Here is a 15,889-nt window from a genome sequence, read left to right as displayed (position 1 = left end):
TGATACTGAGACATTGAGGTACAGGGGCAGTGTGATACTGGGGTACTGAGATGCTGGGGCACCGAGATGCTGGGGCATTGAGATACTGCGAGACTGAGATCCTGTTGCAGTGTGATACTGGGGCTCTGAGCTACTGGGGCTCTGAGATACTTCAACACTGAGATACTGGGGCACAGAGATACTGGTGCACTGTCACACTTGGGCAGAGTGATGCAGGGGCACTGTGACACTCGTGCAATCTGATATTGGGGCACTGTGATACTGTGACACTGAGATACTGGGGCAGTGTGATACAGGGGCACTGTGACACTCGTGCAATCTGATATTGGGGCACTGTGATACTGTGACACTGAGATACTGGGGCAGTGTGATACAGGGGCACTGTGACACTGAGATACTGTGGCAGTTAGATATTGGGGCACTGAAATACTGGGGTACTGAGATACTCGGGCACTGAGATACCGGGGCAGTGAGATACTGAGATACTGGGGCAGTGAGATACTGGGGCAGTGAGATACTGGGGCAGTGAGATACTGGGACACTGAGATACTGGAACACAGATACTGGGGCAGTGAGATACTGGGGCAGTGAGATACTGGGGCAGTGAGATACTGGGACACTGAGATACTGGGACACTAAGATACTGGGGCAGTGAGATACCGGGGCACTGAGATACTGGGGCAGTGTGATACTGGGACACTGAGATACTGGGACACTGAGATAATGGGACACTGAGATACTGGGACACTAAGATACTGGGGCAGTGAGATACTGGGACACTGAGATACTGGGACACTAAGATACTGGGGCAGTGAGATACCGGGGCACTGAGATACTGGGGCAGTGTGATACTGGGACACTGAGATACTGGGACACTGAGATACTGGGGCAGAGATACCAGTGTCCAACATTTCGGTGTGCCTGTGTGCTTGCGCTCCTGCTGTTGATTGCATCTTTCCCCAGCCGCACCCTATTGTCAGTCTGAATTCCAACCTTTACCCAGCTGCCATCACTTCTGAAGATGTGTCAAAAGCTTCACTTGATTTCTCTCCCCAGCTGTTGCCAGACCTGCTGTGTTTTCCCAGCAATTTTTGATTTGATTTCTGATGTCCAGCTGCTCCAGTTGTTTGGTTACTGTTTCATGTTTTTCCTCCATGATTCAGGAGAGCCAAACTGAAGGTGAGGATTTCTATGAGGAACCAACAACCACCCTCCCAAAAACCATAACTGAGGAGGCATATCCATCATCGGTGACAGGTTATTATGACATCTACGGAGACGAATATTATTATCCAGAAATCCCACTCACAGATGAAACATTGGACACAGAGGATTATATTGTTTCAGGAGGAGATTGGCTGGACAATCAGGTAGGAATATAATCCGTGTTGTAGAGGCAGCACTGGGAGTTCTGCAGCTCTGTCATACCTGGTCTGCATGAGCTTTAATTTTCGGTGTTCCCACTTTACTGCAGATGTCCCTAAGATGTTGATTACTTGAGGCGGTGGCGGTGCGAGTGCTTCTCAATCTCACCAGGAGTTCCTCTGGACGTGAGCTGGCATTGTGGTGACAGTCAATACTGATGCTACCCAGTTTCAGATGTATCCAGCTCCAGTTACAGCCAGTTGGGAGTCACTGGGGTTGAGTCCAGATTCTGCATCTCATGGATGGGATGCTGGTCGGGCAGGGCTTCCAGTCCGCAGCCCCAAATTCATCCTGGGCCCGAAATCTTAAACAGTGATGCCGGTCTGGTAGACCTGATTCCTGGTTGTGACATGTCCCATAATCAGTGAATCGTGTTGTTTTGTGTGCTACACTGGCACATCGTCCCATACCAACTGCGTCAGGGCCGCAGGGACTAAGGGTTGAAGAATTGAAAAGTGTGGTGCTGGAAAAGCACAGCAGGTCAGGCAGTATCTGAGGAGCAGGCGGGTCAATGTTTTGGGCATAAACCCTTCATCAGGAATGTGGAGGGGGAAGGGGGCTGAGAGATAAATATGAGGATGTGGGTTAGGGGGAAGGTAGCTGGGAAGACGATAGGTAGATGGAGGTGGGGTGGGATAGTGCTAGACTGGAATGGAGGGTGGAGCAGATAGGTGGGCAGTAAGATGGACAGCTAGGACAGGTCAAGAGGGCAGTGCTGAGTTGGAAGGTTGGATCTGGGATGAGGCGGGGGCAGGGGAGCTGAGGGTGGCACAGTGGCTCAGTGGTTAGCACTGCTGCCTCACAGAGCCAGAGACCTGGGTTCGATTCCAGCCTTGGGCGACCGTCTATGTGGAGCTTGTACATTCTCCCCGTGTCAGTGTGGGTTTCCTCCAGGTGCTCCGGTTTCCACCCACAGTCCAAAGATATGCAGGTTAGTTGAATTGGCCATGCTAAATTTCCCATAGTTCAGGGATGTGGAGGTTAAGTGCATTAGTTAGTGTAAATACAGGATAATAGGGGAGGGGAATGGAGGGCTTTTGCCCGAAACATCGATTTTGAAGCTACTTGGATGCTGCCTGAACTGCTGTGCTCTTCCAGCACCACTAATCCAGAATCTGGTTTACAGCATCTGCAGTCATTGTTTTTACCTAAATGAATCTGGGTAGTTTACTCTTCCCAGGGTTGGTATGGAATTGTTGGGCCGAATGGCCTGTTTCCACATTTTAGGGATTCTATGATTCTATGTAACTGATGAAGTTGACATTGATACCGTTTGTTTGAAGATAAGACATTCTTCCTCCAGTCATCGGGCTGGTGATGGCGGAGGCTCAGGACTTGCATGTCCTTGGTGGAGTGGGAGGTGGAGTTGAAGTGGTCGACCACAGGGCAGTGGGGTTCGATGGTACGTGCATCCCAGAGTTGTTCCCTGAAACATTCTGTGAGTTGGCGTCCTATCACCCCAATGTAGAGGAGACCACATTGAGAGCAACGGATACAGTGGATGAGGTGTTTGGATGTGCAGGAAAATCTCAGCTGGATGTCAAAAGTTCATCTGGGGCCTTGGATGGAGGCCAAGGGTTGGTGAACCAAGTCAGGTCAGGTGTTACAGCAAAGAACAGCCATTGTCTCATTGGCTAGAAAAAAAAATGGGAAGCACAAAATGTGAAGGCACCATATTCCCAACAGAAAACATACAGCGGAATAGATACTGGGGAATAGACACTGGGGAATAGACTGGGGAATAGACACTGGGGAATAGACACTGGGGAATAGACTGGGGAATATATACTGGGGAATAGACACTGGGGAATGCACACTGGGGAATATACACTGGGGAATAGACACTGGGGAATGCACACTGGGGAATACACACTGGGGAATAATGGGAGTAGACACTGGGAAATAGACACTGGGGAATAGACTGGGGAATAGACACTGGGGAATATATACTGGGGAATAGAAACTGGGGAATGCACACTGGGGAATATACACTGGGGAATGCACACTGGGGAATACACACTGGGGAATAATGGGAGTAGACACTGGGAAATAGACACTGGGGAATATATACTGGGGAATAGACACTGGGGAATGCACACTGGGGAATAACGGGAGTAGACACGGGGAAATAGACACTGGGGAATAGACTGGGGATTAGACACTGGGGAATACACACTGGGGAATATATGCTGGGCAATAGACACTGGGGAATATACACTGGGGAATAGACACTGGGGAATGTACACTGGGGAATACACACTGGGGAATACACACTGGGGAATAACGGGAGTAGATACTGGGGAATAGACACTGGGGACTAGACACTGGGGAATAGACACTGGGGAATATGCACTGGGGAATAGGCACTGGGGAATAGACTCTGGGGAATAGGCCCTGGGGAATAGGCCCTGGGGAATACACACACTGGGGAATAACCACACTGGAAAATAGTCACTGGGAGTAGGCATTGGGGAATAGACACTGGGGGAGAGACACTGGGGAATACACACACTGGGGAATAGACACTGCGAAATAGACACGGGGGAATACACACTGGGGAATAGGCAGTGGAGAATAGTCACTGGGGAATAGACACTGTGGAATAGACACTGGGGAATACATAAACTGGGGAATACACTCCAGGGAATAGACACTGCGGAATAGACAACGGGGAATACACACTGGGGAATACACACTGTGGAAATAGACACTGTGGAATAGACTGTGGGGAATAGACAGTGGAAATAGACACTGGGGAATAGACACTGGGGAATACACATCGCGGAATCGACACTGGGGAATAGACTCTAGGGAATAGAAAGTGGGGAATAGAAACTGGAATACACAGTAGGGAATACACACTGCGGAATAAACGATGGGGAATACACACTGTGGAATAGTCACTGGGGAATAGACACTGCGGAATAGACACGGGGGAATACACAGTGGGGAATTGACACTGTGGAATCGACACTGGGGAATACACTCTAGGGAATAGACAGTGGTGAGTAGACACTGTGGAATCGACACTGTCAAATACACACTGGGGAATACACACTCTGGATTAGGCACTGGGGAATAGACAATGTGGAATAAACAATGTGGAATAGACACTGGGGAATAGATACTGGGGAAATACACACTGGGGAATAGACACTGGGGAATGGACACTGGGGAATAGACATTGGGGAATGGACACTGGGTAATACACAATGGGGAATACACACTGCGGAATGGACACTGGGGAATAGAAACTGTGGAATACACATTGAGGAATAGACACTGGAGAATAGACACTGGGAAATGGACACTGGGGAATAGGCACAGGGGAATGGACACTGGGGAGTAGACACTGGGGAATAGACACTGCGGAATAGACACTGGGGAATACACACGAGGAATAGACACGGGAATATACACTGCAGAATAGACACTGGGGAATAGACACCGCGGAATGCAGGCGGGGAATAGACACGGGAATAGGCACTGGGGAATAGACACTGGGGAATACACACTGCGGAATACACACTGGGGGATAAACACTGGGGAATAGACACTGGGGAATAGACTCTGCCAAATAGACACTGGGGAATAGGCACTGAGGAATACACACACTGGAGAATACACACTGGGGAATGGATACTGGGAAATATACACTTGGGAATACACACTGAGGAATATAGACTGGGGAGTAGACACTGGGAAATACACACTGGGAATAGACACTGGGAAGTAAAAACTGGAGAATACACCCTGGGGTTGCACACTGGGGAATAGACATTGGGGAATACACACTGGGGAATAGGCACTGGGGAATACACACTGGAGAATAGACAGTGGGGAATAGACTCTGGGAAATACACACTGGGGAATAGACAGTGGAGAATAGACACTGGGGAATAGACACTGCAGAATAGACACTGGGGAATTCACACTGGGGAATAGGCACTAGGGAATACACACCGAAGAGTAGACTGGGAAATACACACTGGGGAATAGACACTGGGGAATACACACTGCGGAATAGACTCTGGGGAATAGACACTAGGGAATATACACTGTGGAATACACACTGCAGAATACACACTGGGGAGTAGACACTGGGGAATAGACACTGGGGATAGACACTGCGGAATAGACACTGGGGAATACACACTGGGGAGTAGACACGGGAATAGACACAGGGGAACAGACATTGGGAAATAGACACTGGGGAATAGATACTAGGGAATAGACACTAGGGAATCGACACTGCGGAATACACACTGCGGAAAACACACTGGGGAATAGACACTGGGGAATAGACACTGTGGAATAGACACAGGGATAGACACTGGGGAATAGACACTGGGGATAGACACTGCGGAATAGACACTGGGGAATACACACTGGGGAGTAGACACGGGAATAGACACAGGGGAACAGACATTGGGAAATAGACACTGGGGAATAGATACTAGGGAATAGACACTAGGGAATCGACACTGCGGAATACACACTGCGGAAAACACACTGGGGAATAGACACTGGGGAATAGACACTGTGGAATAGACACAGGGATAGACACTGGGGAATAGACACTGCGGAATACCCAATGGGGAATAGACACTGGGGAATAGACACTGCGGAATAGACACTGCAGAATATACACTGGGGAATAGACACTGGGAATAAACACACTGGGGAACACACACTGGGGAATACACACTGGATAATAGACACCGGGGAATAGACACTGCGGAATCGAAACTGGGGAATAGACCCTGGGGTATATACACTGCGGAATCGAAACTGGGGAATAGACACTGGGAAATAGACACTGGGGAATCGAAACTGGGGAATAGACACTGGGAAATAGACTCTGGGGAATAGACACTGCGGAATTGACACAGGGAATAGACACGGAGGAATACACGCTCTGGGGAATAGACACTGGGGAATAGAGGTAAAGGCAATGACTGCAGATGCTGGAAACCAGATTCTGGATTAGTGGTGCTGGAAGAGCACAGCAGTTCAGGCAGCATCCAAGTAGCTTCGAAATCGATGTTTTGGGCAAAAGCCCTTCATCAGGAATACACTGGGGATCAGGGAATAGAAACTGCGAATCGAAACTGGGGAATAGACACTGGGGAATAGACACTGGGGAATAGAGGTAAAAGCAATGACTGCAGATGCTGGAAACCAGATTCTGGATTAGTGGTGCTGGAAGAGCACAGCAGTTCAGGCAGCATCCAAGTAGCTTCGAAATCGATGTTTTGGGCAAAAGCCCTTCATCAGGAATACACTGGGGATCAGGGAATAGAAACTGCGGAATTGAAACTGGGGAATAGACACTGGGGAATACACACTGTGGAATAGACACCGCGGAATTGACACTGGGGAATAGACACGGAGGAATACATGCACTGGGGAATAGACACAGGGGAATAGACACTAGGAAATACACACTGGGGAATAGATACTGGGAAATACACACTGGGGTATACACACTGAGGAATATACACTGGGGGGTAGACACTGGGAATAGACACTGCGGAATAGACACTGGACAATACACCCTGGGGGTTACACACTGGGGAATAGACACTGGGGAGTAGACATTGGGGAATAGACACTGGGGAATAGACACTAGGGAATAGACACTGCGGAATACACACTGGGGAATAGACACTGCGGAATACACACTGGGGAATAGACTCTGCGGAATAGACACGGGAATAGACACTGGGGAATAGACTCTGCCGAATAGACACTGGGGAATAGGCACTGAGGAATACACATACTGGGGAATGGATACTGGGAAATATACACTTGGGAATACACACTGAGGAATATAGACAGGGGTGTAGACACTGGGAAATACACACTGGGAATAGACACTGGGAAGTAGACACTGGAGAATACACCCTGGGGTTGCACACTGGGGAATAGACACTGGGGAATAGACACTGGGGAGTAGATGTTGGGGAATAGACACTGGGGAGTAGACGTTGGGGAATACACACTGGGAAATACGCACTGGAGAATAGGCACTGGGGAACACACATTGGGGAATAGACAGTGGGGAATAGACTCTGGGAAATACACACTGGGGAATAGACAGTGGGAAATAGACACTGGGGATTAGACACTGAGGAATAGACACTGGGGAAAAGACACTGCGGAATACACACTGAGGAATACACACTGGGAAATAGACACTGGGGAATACACACTGGGGAATATGCACTGGGGAATACACACTGGGGAATACACACTGGGGAATACACACTGGGGAATAGACTATGGGGAATAGACACTAGGAAATATACACTGCAGAATACACACTGCGGAATACACACTGGGGAATAGACACAGGGGAACAGACATTGGGAAATAGACACTGGGGAATAGACACTGGGGAATAGACACTAGGGAATAGACACTGGGGAATAGACACTGCAGAATAGACACTGGGGAATAGACACTGGGGAATAGACACTGCGGAATACACACTGCGGAATAGACATTGGGGAATATGCACTGGGGAATAGACACTGGGGAATACACACTGGGGAATACACACTGGGGAATAGACTATGGGGAATAGACACTAGGAAATATACACTGCGGAATGCACACTGGGGAATAGACACAGGGGAACAGACATTGGGAAATAGACACTGGGGAATAGACACTGGGGAATAGACACTAGGGAATAGACACTGGGGAATAGACACTGCAGAATAGACACTGGGGAATAGACACTGGGAATACACACACTGGGGTACACACACTGGGGAATAGACACTGCGGAATACCCACTGGGGAAGAGACACTGGGGTTAGACACTGTGGAATATACACTGGAGAATAGACACTGGGAATACACACACTGGGGTACACACACTGGGGAACACACACTGGGGAATAAACACTGCGGAATAGACACTGCGGAATACCCACTGGGGAATAGACACTGGGGGATAGACACTGCGGAATCGAAACTGGGGAATAGACACTGCGGAATAGACACAGGGAATACACACTGTGGAGTAGACACCGCAGAATTGACACTGGGGAATAGACACGGAGGAATACACGCACTGGGGAATAGACACAGGGGAATAGACACTGGGGAATAGACACTGGGAAATACACACTGGGGAATGGATACTGGGAAATACACACTGGGGAATACACACTGAGGAATTGACACTGGGAGGTAGACACTGGGAAATGCACACTGGGAATAGACACTGCGGAATAGACACTGGAGAATACACCCTGGGGGTTGCACACTGAGGAATAGACACTGGGGAATAGACACTGTGGAATACACACTGCAGAATACACACTGAGGAATACACACTGGGGAATACACACTGCAGAATACATACTGCGGAATACACACTGGGGAATACACACTGCAGACTAGACTCTGGGGAATAGACACTAGGGAATATACACTGCAGAATACACACTGGGGAATAGACACGGGGGAATACACATTGGGGAATAGACACTGGGGAATACACACTGCGGAATAGACTCTGGTGAATAGACACTAGGAAATATACACTGCGGAATACACACTGGGGAATACACACTGGGGAACAGACATTGGGAAATAGACACTGGGGAATAGACACTGGGGAATAGACACGACGGAATACACACTGCGGAATACCCACTGCAGAATAGACCCTGGGGAACAGACACTGGGGAATAGACACTGCGGAATAGACACTGCGGAATACCCACTGTGGAATAGACACTGGGGGATAGACACTGCGGAATATACACTGGAGAATAGACACTGGGAATACACACACTGGGGTACACACACTGGGGAACACACACTGGGGAATAAACACTGCAGGATAGACACTGCGGAATACCCACTGGGGAATAGACACTGGGGGATAGACACTGCGGAATCGAAACTGGGGAATAGACACTGCAGAATGGACACTGGGGAATAGACGTTGGGGAATAGACACTGGGGAATAAACGCTGTGGAATAGACAGTGTGGAATAGACACTGGGGAATAGACACTGGGGAATACACACACTGGGAAACACACACTGGGGAATACACACTGGATAATAGACTCTAGGGAATAGACACTGGGGAATACACACACTGGGAAACACACACTGGGGAATACACACTGGATAATAGACACTGGGGAATAGACACTGTGGAATAGACACTGGGGAATAGACACTGTGGAATAGACACTGGGGAATAGACTCTGGGGAATACACACTGCGGAAAAGACACTGTGGAATAGACTCTGAGGAATACATGCACTGGGAAATAGACACTGGAATAGACACAGGCGAATAGACACTGGGAAATACACACTGGGGAATAGATACTGGGAAATACACACTGGGAGTAGACTCTGGGAAGTAGACACTGGAGAATACACCTTGGGGGTTGCACACTGGGGAATAGACATTGGGGAATAGACACTGGGGAATAAACACTGCAGAATACCCACTGGGGAATAGACACTGGGGAATAGAGACTGTGGAATATACACTGAGGAATAGACACTGCGGAATATACAGTGGGGAATAGACACTGGGAATACACACTGTGGAATACACACTCTGGGGAACACACACTGGGAAATACACACTGGATAATAGACACTGGGGAATAGACATTGCGGAATAAATACTGTGGAATGGACACTGTGGAATAGACACTGCGGAATACCCACTGGTGAATAGATACTGGGGAAGACACTGCGGAATATACACTGGGGAATAGACACTGGGAATACACACACTGGGGAACACACACTGGCGAAAACACACTGGATAATAGACACTGGGAGATAGACACTGGGGAATAGACACTGGGGAATACACACTGTGGAATAGACACCGCGGAATTGGCATTGAGGAATAGACACTGGGGAATACACACTGTGGAATAGACACCATGGAATTGCCACTGGGGAATACACACTGCGGAATAGACGCTGGGAATAGACACTAGGGAATAGACACTGCGGAATACACACTGGGGAATAGACACTGCGGAATACATACTGGGGAATACACACTGGGGGTAGGCACTGTGGAATAGACACTGGGGAATAGACAAGTGGGGAATAGACACTGTGGAATACCACACTGGGGAATAGACACTGAGGAATACATGCACTGGGGAATACACACTGGGTAATAGACACAGGGGAATAGACACTGGGAAATACACACGGGAATCGATACTGGGAAATACACACTGAGGAATACACATTGAGGAATATACACTGGGGAGTAGACTCTGGGAAATACACACTGGGGAATACACACTGAGGAATATACACTCTGGAGTAGACACTGGGAAATACACACTGGGAATAGACACTGGGACGTAGACACTGGAGAATACACCCTGGGGGTTGCACACTGGGGAATAGACACTGCGGAATACACACTGGGGAATAGACACTGGGGAATAGACACTGCGGAATGTACACTGGGTAATAGACACTGGGGAATAGACACTGCGGAATAGACACTGGGGAATAGACTCTGGGGAATAGACACTGCGGAATAGACACTGGGGAATACACACTGTGGAATCGACACCGCGGAATTGACACTGGGGAATAGGCACTGGGGAATACACACTGCGGTATAGACACTGCGAAATAGACACTGGGGAATAGACACTGGGTAACTCACAATGGGGAATAGGCACTGGGGAATAGACACTGCGGAATACACACTGGGGAATAGACAGTGGGGAATATACTCTGGGGAATACACACTGGGGAATAGGCACTGGGGAATACACACTGGGGAATAGACAGTGGAGAATATACTCTGGGGAATACACACTGGGGACTAGACAGTGAGGAATAAACACTGGGGAATAGACAGTGGAGAATAGACACTGGGGAATAGACATGGAAGAATAGACAATGGGGAATAGACACTGGGGAATGGACACTGGGCAATGGACACTGGGGAATAGACACTGCGGAATACACACTGGGGAATAGACACTGGGGAATAGACACTGCGGAATAGACACTGGGGAATAGACACAGGGAATAGACACTGGGGAATAGACACTGGGGAATAGACATTGCGGAATACACACTGGGGAATAGACACTGGGGAATAGACACAGGGAATAGACACTGGGGAATAGACACTGGGGAATAGACATTGCGGAATACACACTGGGGAATAGACACTGGGGAATAGACACCGCGGAATAGACACTGGGGAATAGACACCGGGGAATAGACACTGGGGAATACACACTGTGGAATAGACACTGGGGAATAGACACTGGGGAATAGACACCGGGGAATAGACACTGCGGAATACATACTGGGGAATACACACTGTGGAATCGACACCGCGGAAATGACACTGGGGAATACACACTGCGGGATAGACACTGCGAAATAGACACTGGGGATTAGACACTGGGGAATAGACACTGGGTAACTCACAATGGGGAATAGGCACTGGGGAATAGACACTGCGGAATACACACTGGGAAATAAGCACTGGGGAATAGGCACTGGGGAATACACACTGGGGAATAGACAGTGGGAAATATACTCTGGGGAATACACACTGGGGAATAGACAGTGGGGAATAAACACTGGGGAATAGACAGTGGAGAATAGACACTGGGGAATAGACATGGCAGAATAGACAATGGGGAATAGACAGTGGGGAATAGACACCGGGAAATAGACACTGGGGAATACACACTGGGGAATAGATACTGGGGAAATACACACTGGGGAATAGACACTGGGGAATGGACACTGGGGAATAGACATTGGGGAATGGACACTGGGTAATACACAATGGGGAATACACACTGCGGAATGGACACTGGGGAATAGAAACTGTGGAATACACATTGAGGAATAGACACTGGAGAATAGACACTGGGAAATGGACACTGGGGAATAGGCACAGGGGAATGGACACTGGGGAGTAGACACTGGGGAATAGACACTGCGGAATAGACACTGGGGAATACACACGAGGAATAGACACGGGAATATACACTGCAGAATAGACACTGGGGAATAGACACCGCGGAATGCAGGCGGGGAATAGACACGGGAATAGGCACTGCGGAATAGACACTGGGGAATAGACACTGGGGAATACACACTGCGGAATACACACTGGGGGATAAACACTGGGGAATAGACACTGGGGAATAGACTCTGCCAAATAGACACTGGGGAATAGGCACTGAGGAATACACACACTGGAGAATACACACTGGGGAATGGATACTGGGAAATATACACTTGGGAATACACACTGAGGAATATAGACTGGGGAGTAGACACTGGGAAATACACACTGGGAATAGACACTGGGAAGTAAAAACTGGAGAATACACCCTGGGGTTGCACACTGGGGAATAGACATTGGGGAATACACACTGGGAAATACACACTGGGGAATAGGCACTGGGGAATACACACTGGAGAATAGACAGTGGGGAATAGACTCTGGGAAATACACACTGGGGAATAGACAGTGGAGAATATACTCTGGGGAATACACACTGGGGACTAGACAGTGAGGAATAAACACTGGGGAATAGACAGTGGAGAATAGACACTGGGGAATAGACATGGAAGAATAGACAATGGGGAATAGACACTGGGGAATGGACACTGGGCAATGGACACTGGGGAATAGACACTGCGGAATACACACTGGGGAATAGACACTGGGGAATAGACACTGCGGAATAGACACTGGGGAATAGACACAGGGAATAGACACTGGGGAATAGACACTGGGGAATAGACATTGCGGAATACACACTGGGGAATAGACACTGGGGAATAGACACAGGGAATAGACACTGGGGAATAGACACTGGGGAATAGACATTGCGGAATACACACTGGGGAATAGACACTGGGGAATAGACACCGCGGAATAGACACTGGGGAATAGACACCGGGGAATAGACACTGGGGAATACACACTGTGGAATAGACACTGGGGAATAGACACTGGGGAATAGACACCGGGGAATAGACACTGCGGAATACATACTGGGGAATACACACTGTGGAATCGACACCGCGGAAATGACACTGGGGAATACACACTGCGGGATAGACACTGCGAAATAGACACTGGGGATTAGACACTGGGGAATAGACACTGGGTAACTCACAATGGGGAATAGGCACTGGGGAATAGACACTGCGGAATACACACTGGGAAATAAGCACTGGGGAATAGGCACTGGGGAATACACACTGGGGAATAGACAGTGGGAAATATACTCTGGGGAATACACACTGGGGAATAGACAGTGGGGAATAAACACTGGGGAATAGACAGTGGAGAATAGACACTGGGGAATAGACATGGCAGAATAGACAATGGGGAATAGACAGTGGGGAATAGACACCGGGAAATAGACACTGGGGAATACACACTGGGGAATACACACTGGGGAATACACACTGGGGAATAGACTATGGGGAATAGACACTAGGAAATATACACTGCGGAATACACACTGGGGAATAGATACTGGGGAAATACACACTGGGGAATACACACTGGGGAATACACACTGGGGAATACACACTGGGGAATAGACTATGGGGAATAGACACTAGGGAATAGACACAGGGAATAGACACTGGGGAATAGACACTGCGGAATACACACTGGGGAATAGACACTGGGGAATAGACACCGGGGAATAGACACTGGGGAATACACACTGTGGAATAGACACTGGGGAATACACACTGCGGAATACACACTGGGGAATAGACACTGGGGAATAGACACTGGGGAATAGACACAGAGAATAGACACTGCGGAATACACACTGTGGAATGGACACTGGGGAATAGACGCAGGGAATAGACACTGCGGAATACACACTGTGGAATAGACATTGGGGAATACACACAGTGGAATAGACACCGCGGAGTTGACACTGAGGAATAGACACTGGGGAATACACACTGGGGAATACACACTGCAGAATACACACTGGGGAATAGACACTGTGGAATAGACACAGGAATAGACACTGGGGAATGCACACTGGAGAATAGATACTGGGAAATACACACTGGGAAATACACACTGGGAAATACACACTGGGGAATACACACTGGGAAATAGACACTGGGGAATGAACACTGGATGAATACATGCACCTGAATAAGAAGCGCTGGGTAATACACTCTGTATAGTACACACACTGGTTCAACAGAAATGGTATGATAAACACTGAATCAACATGGACTGAATGATTAACACTGGGTCAATGCACACTGGATAATACCCAATCGGGACTGGAGGATTACAAATGTGACCCTGGTAATGGGGCAAAGGATAACTGAGGGAAAAAACCTGTCAACAGTGTGAAAATTGACGGGCACCATAATATAGGATAAAATAAATATACTTTTAGGGAAAAGTAAGTTCATACTAGACAGTTTTTATGGCTTTGACAATTTAGTTGAGTTATTTTGAAGAAGGCACATAGACAGTGAATGAGGGAGGTTAGGTGCAGGTTGTATATTTGGACTTTCAGAAAGCGTTTGATACATTGCCACATGGCAGGTTGGTTAGCAAATTAGACATGGTTAGGATTGATGGCAGTATGGATTAAGAGTTGACTAAAAGCTAGGACCATTCCACAGACAGCTGCTCTCGCCATACCCAGAGATCCACACTCAGTACCATGCAGGGTCACTCTCCACCTCTCTCTCCAACAGCATCGCATCACACTGGCTCAGGGCTGCAGCACTCCCAGTTCTGGCTCATTCATCATGCTAACAAGAAACCATTCAGACAGTAAGGCCCACAAGATTCGACAACTCAGGGATATCCATGGCCTTCTGGAAACTTCCTTCCCTCCTGTTCCCTCTGATTCCATCCCATTCCCCAACCCTACGTCCTGCTGGGTGTTCACCATCCCTCCTAAGCTTTCACTCTCCGATTGCACATCTTACCGGAACGTTCTGTACTCAGCATTATCCTTCTGCACCCCCATCTTAATGAATTTCGGGCAAAACAAGACGTTGAACTCTTCTTACATTGCCTTTACCTCCATGTCCATTTTTTTGGACTAGAGTCTTTACCACAGACCCCCTTCATCCAGCTCCAGCACTCTCCCTCCACCTGGAGCCCTCCCTTTGGCCTTTTACCTGCACTCAATCTGTTCATTGAGAATTGCTCGCCTCAATTTCTGTGCCCCCCCTCACCCAAGCCAACCTATCTCCCTCCAAACTGACTGCACACTGTGCTCTCAGATCCAACCCTGACTTTCTAATTAAGCCGATGATGAGGGTGGTGCCGTTATTGTCTGGCACTCTGACCGTTACATTGCAGAGGCTGAGTGCCAGCTCGCAGACCCTCCTCCCATCTCCCCCTGACCCACCATGGAACATCACGCCATTGCATTAACTACGGTCACTGAC

General features: G+C 48.5%; 1 protein-coding gene across 2 annotated transcripts in view; it reads left to right on the top strand.

Annotated features, from left to right (window-relative positions):
- Positions 1–15,889, top strand: part of col5a1 (procollagen, type V, alpha 1) — a 551,133-nt gene that overhangs the window by 314,430 nt on the left and 220,814 nt on the right. For both annotated transcript variants that reach the window (XM_072566092.1, XM_072566091.1), the window contains exon 7: positions 1,164–1,370. In XM_072566092.1, the coding sequence (XP_072422193.1) occupies positions 1,164–1,370 (207 nt within the window). The remainder of the gene's footprint in view (positions 1–1,163; positions 1,371–15,889) is intronic.

The sequence above is a fragment of the Chiloscyllium punctatum genome, chromosome 49 (genome assembly GCF_047496795.1).
Source record: "Chiloscyllium punctatum isolate Juve2018m chromosome 49, sChiPun1.3, whole genome shotgun sequence".
NCBI lineage: Eukaryota > Metazoa > Chordata > Chondrichthyes > Orectolobiformes > Hemiscylliidae > Chiloscyllium > Chiloscyllium punctatum.
Note: the sequence above shows the minus strand (reverse complement) of the source record. Positions and strands in the feature narration are given on the sequence as shown.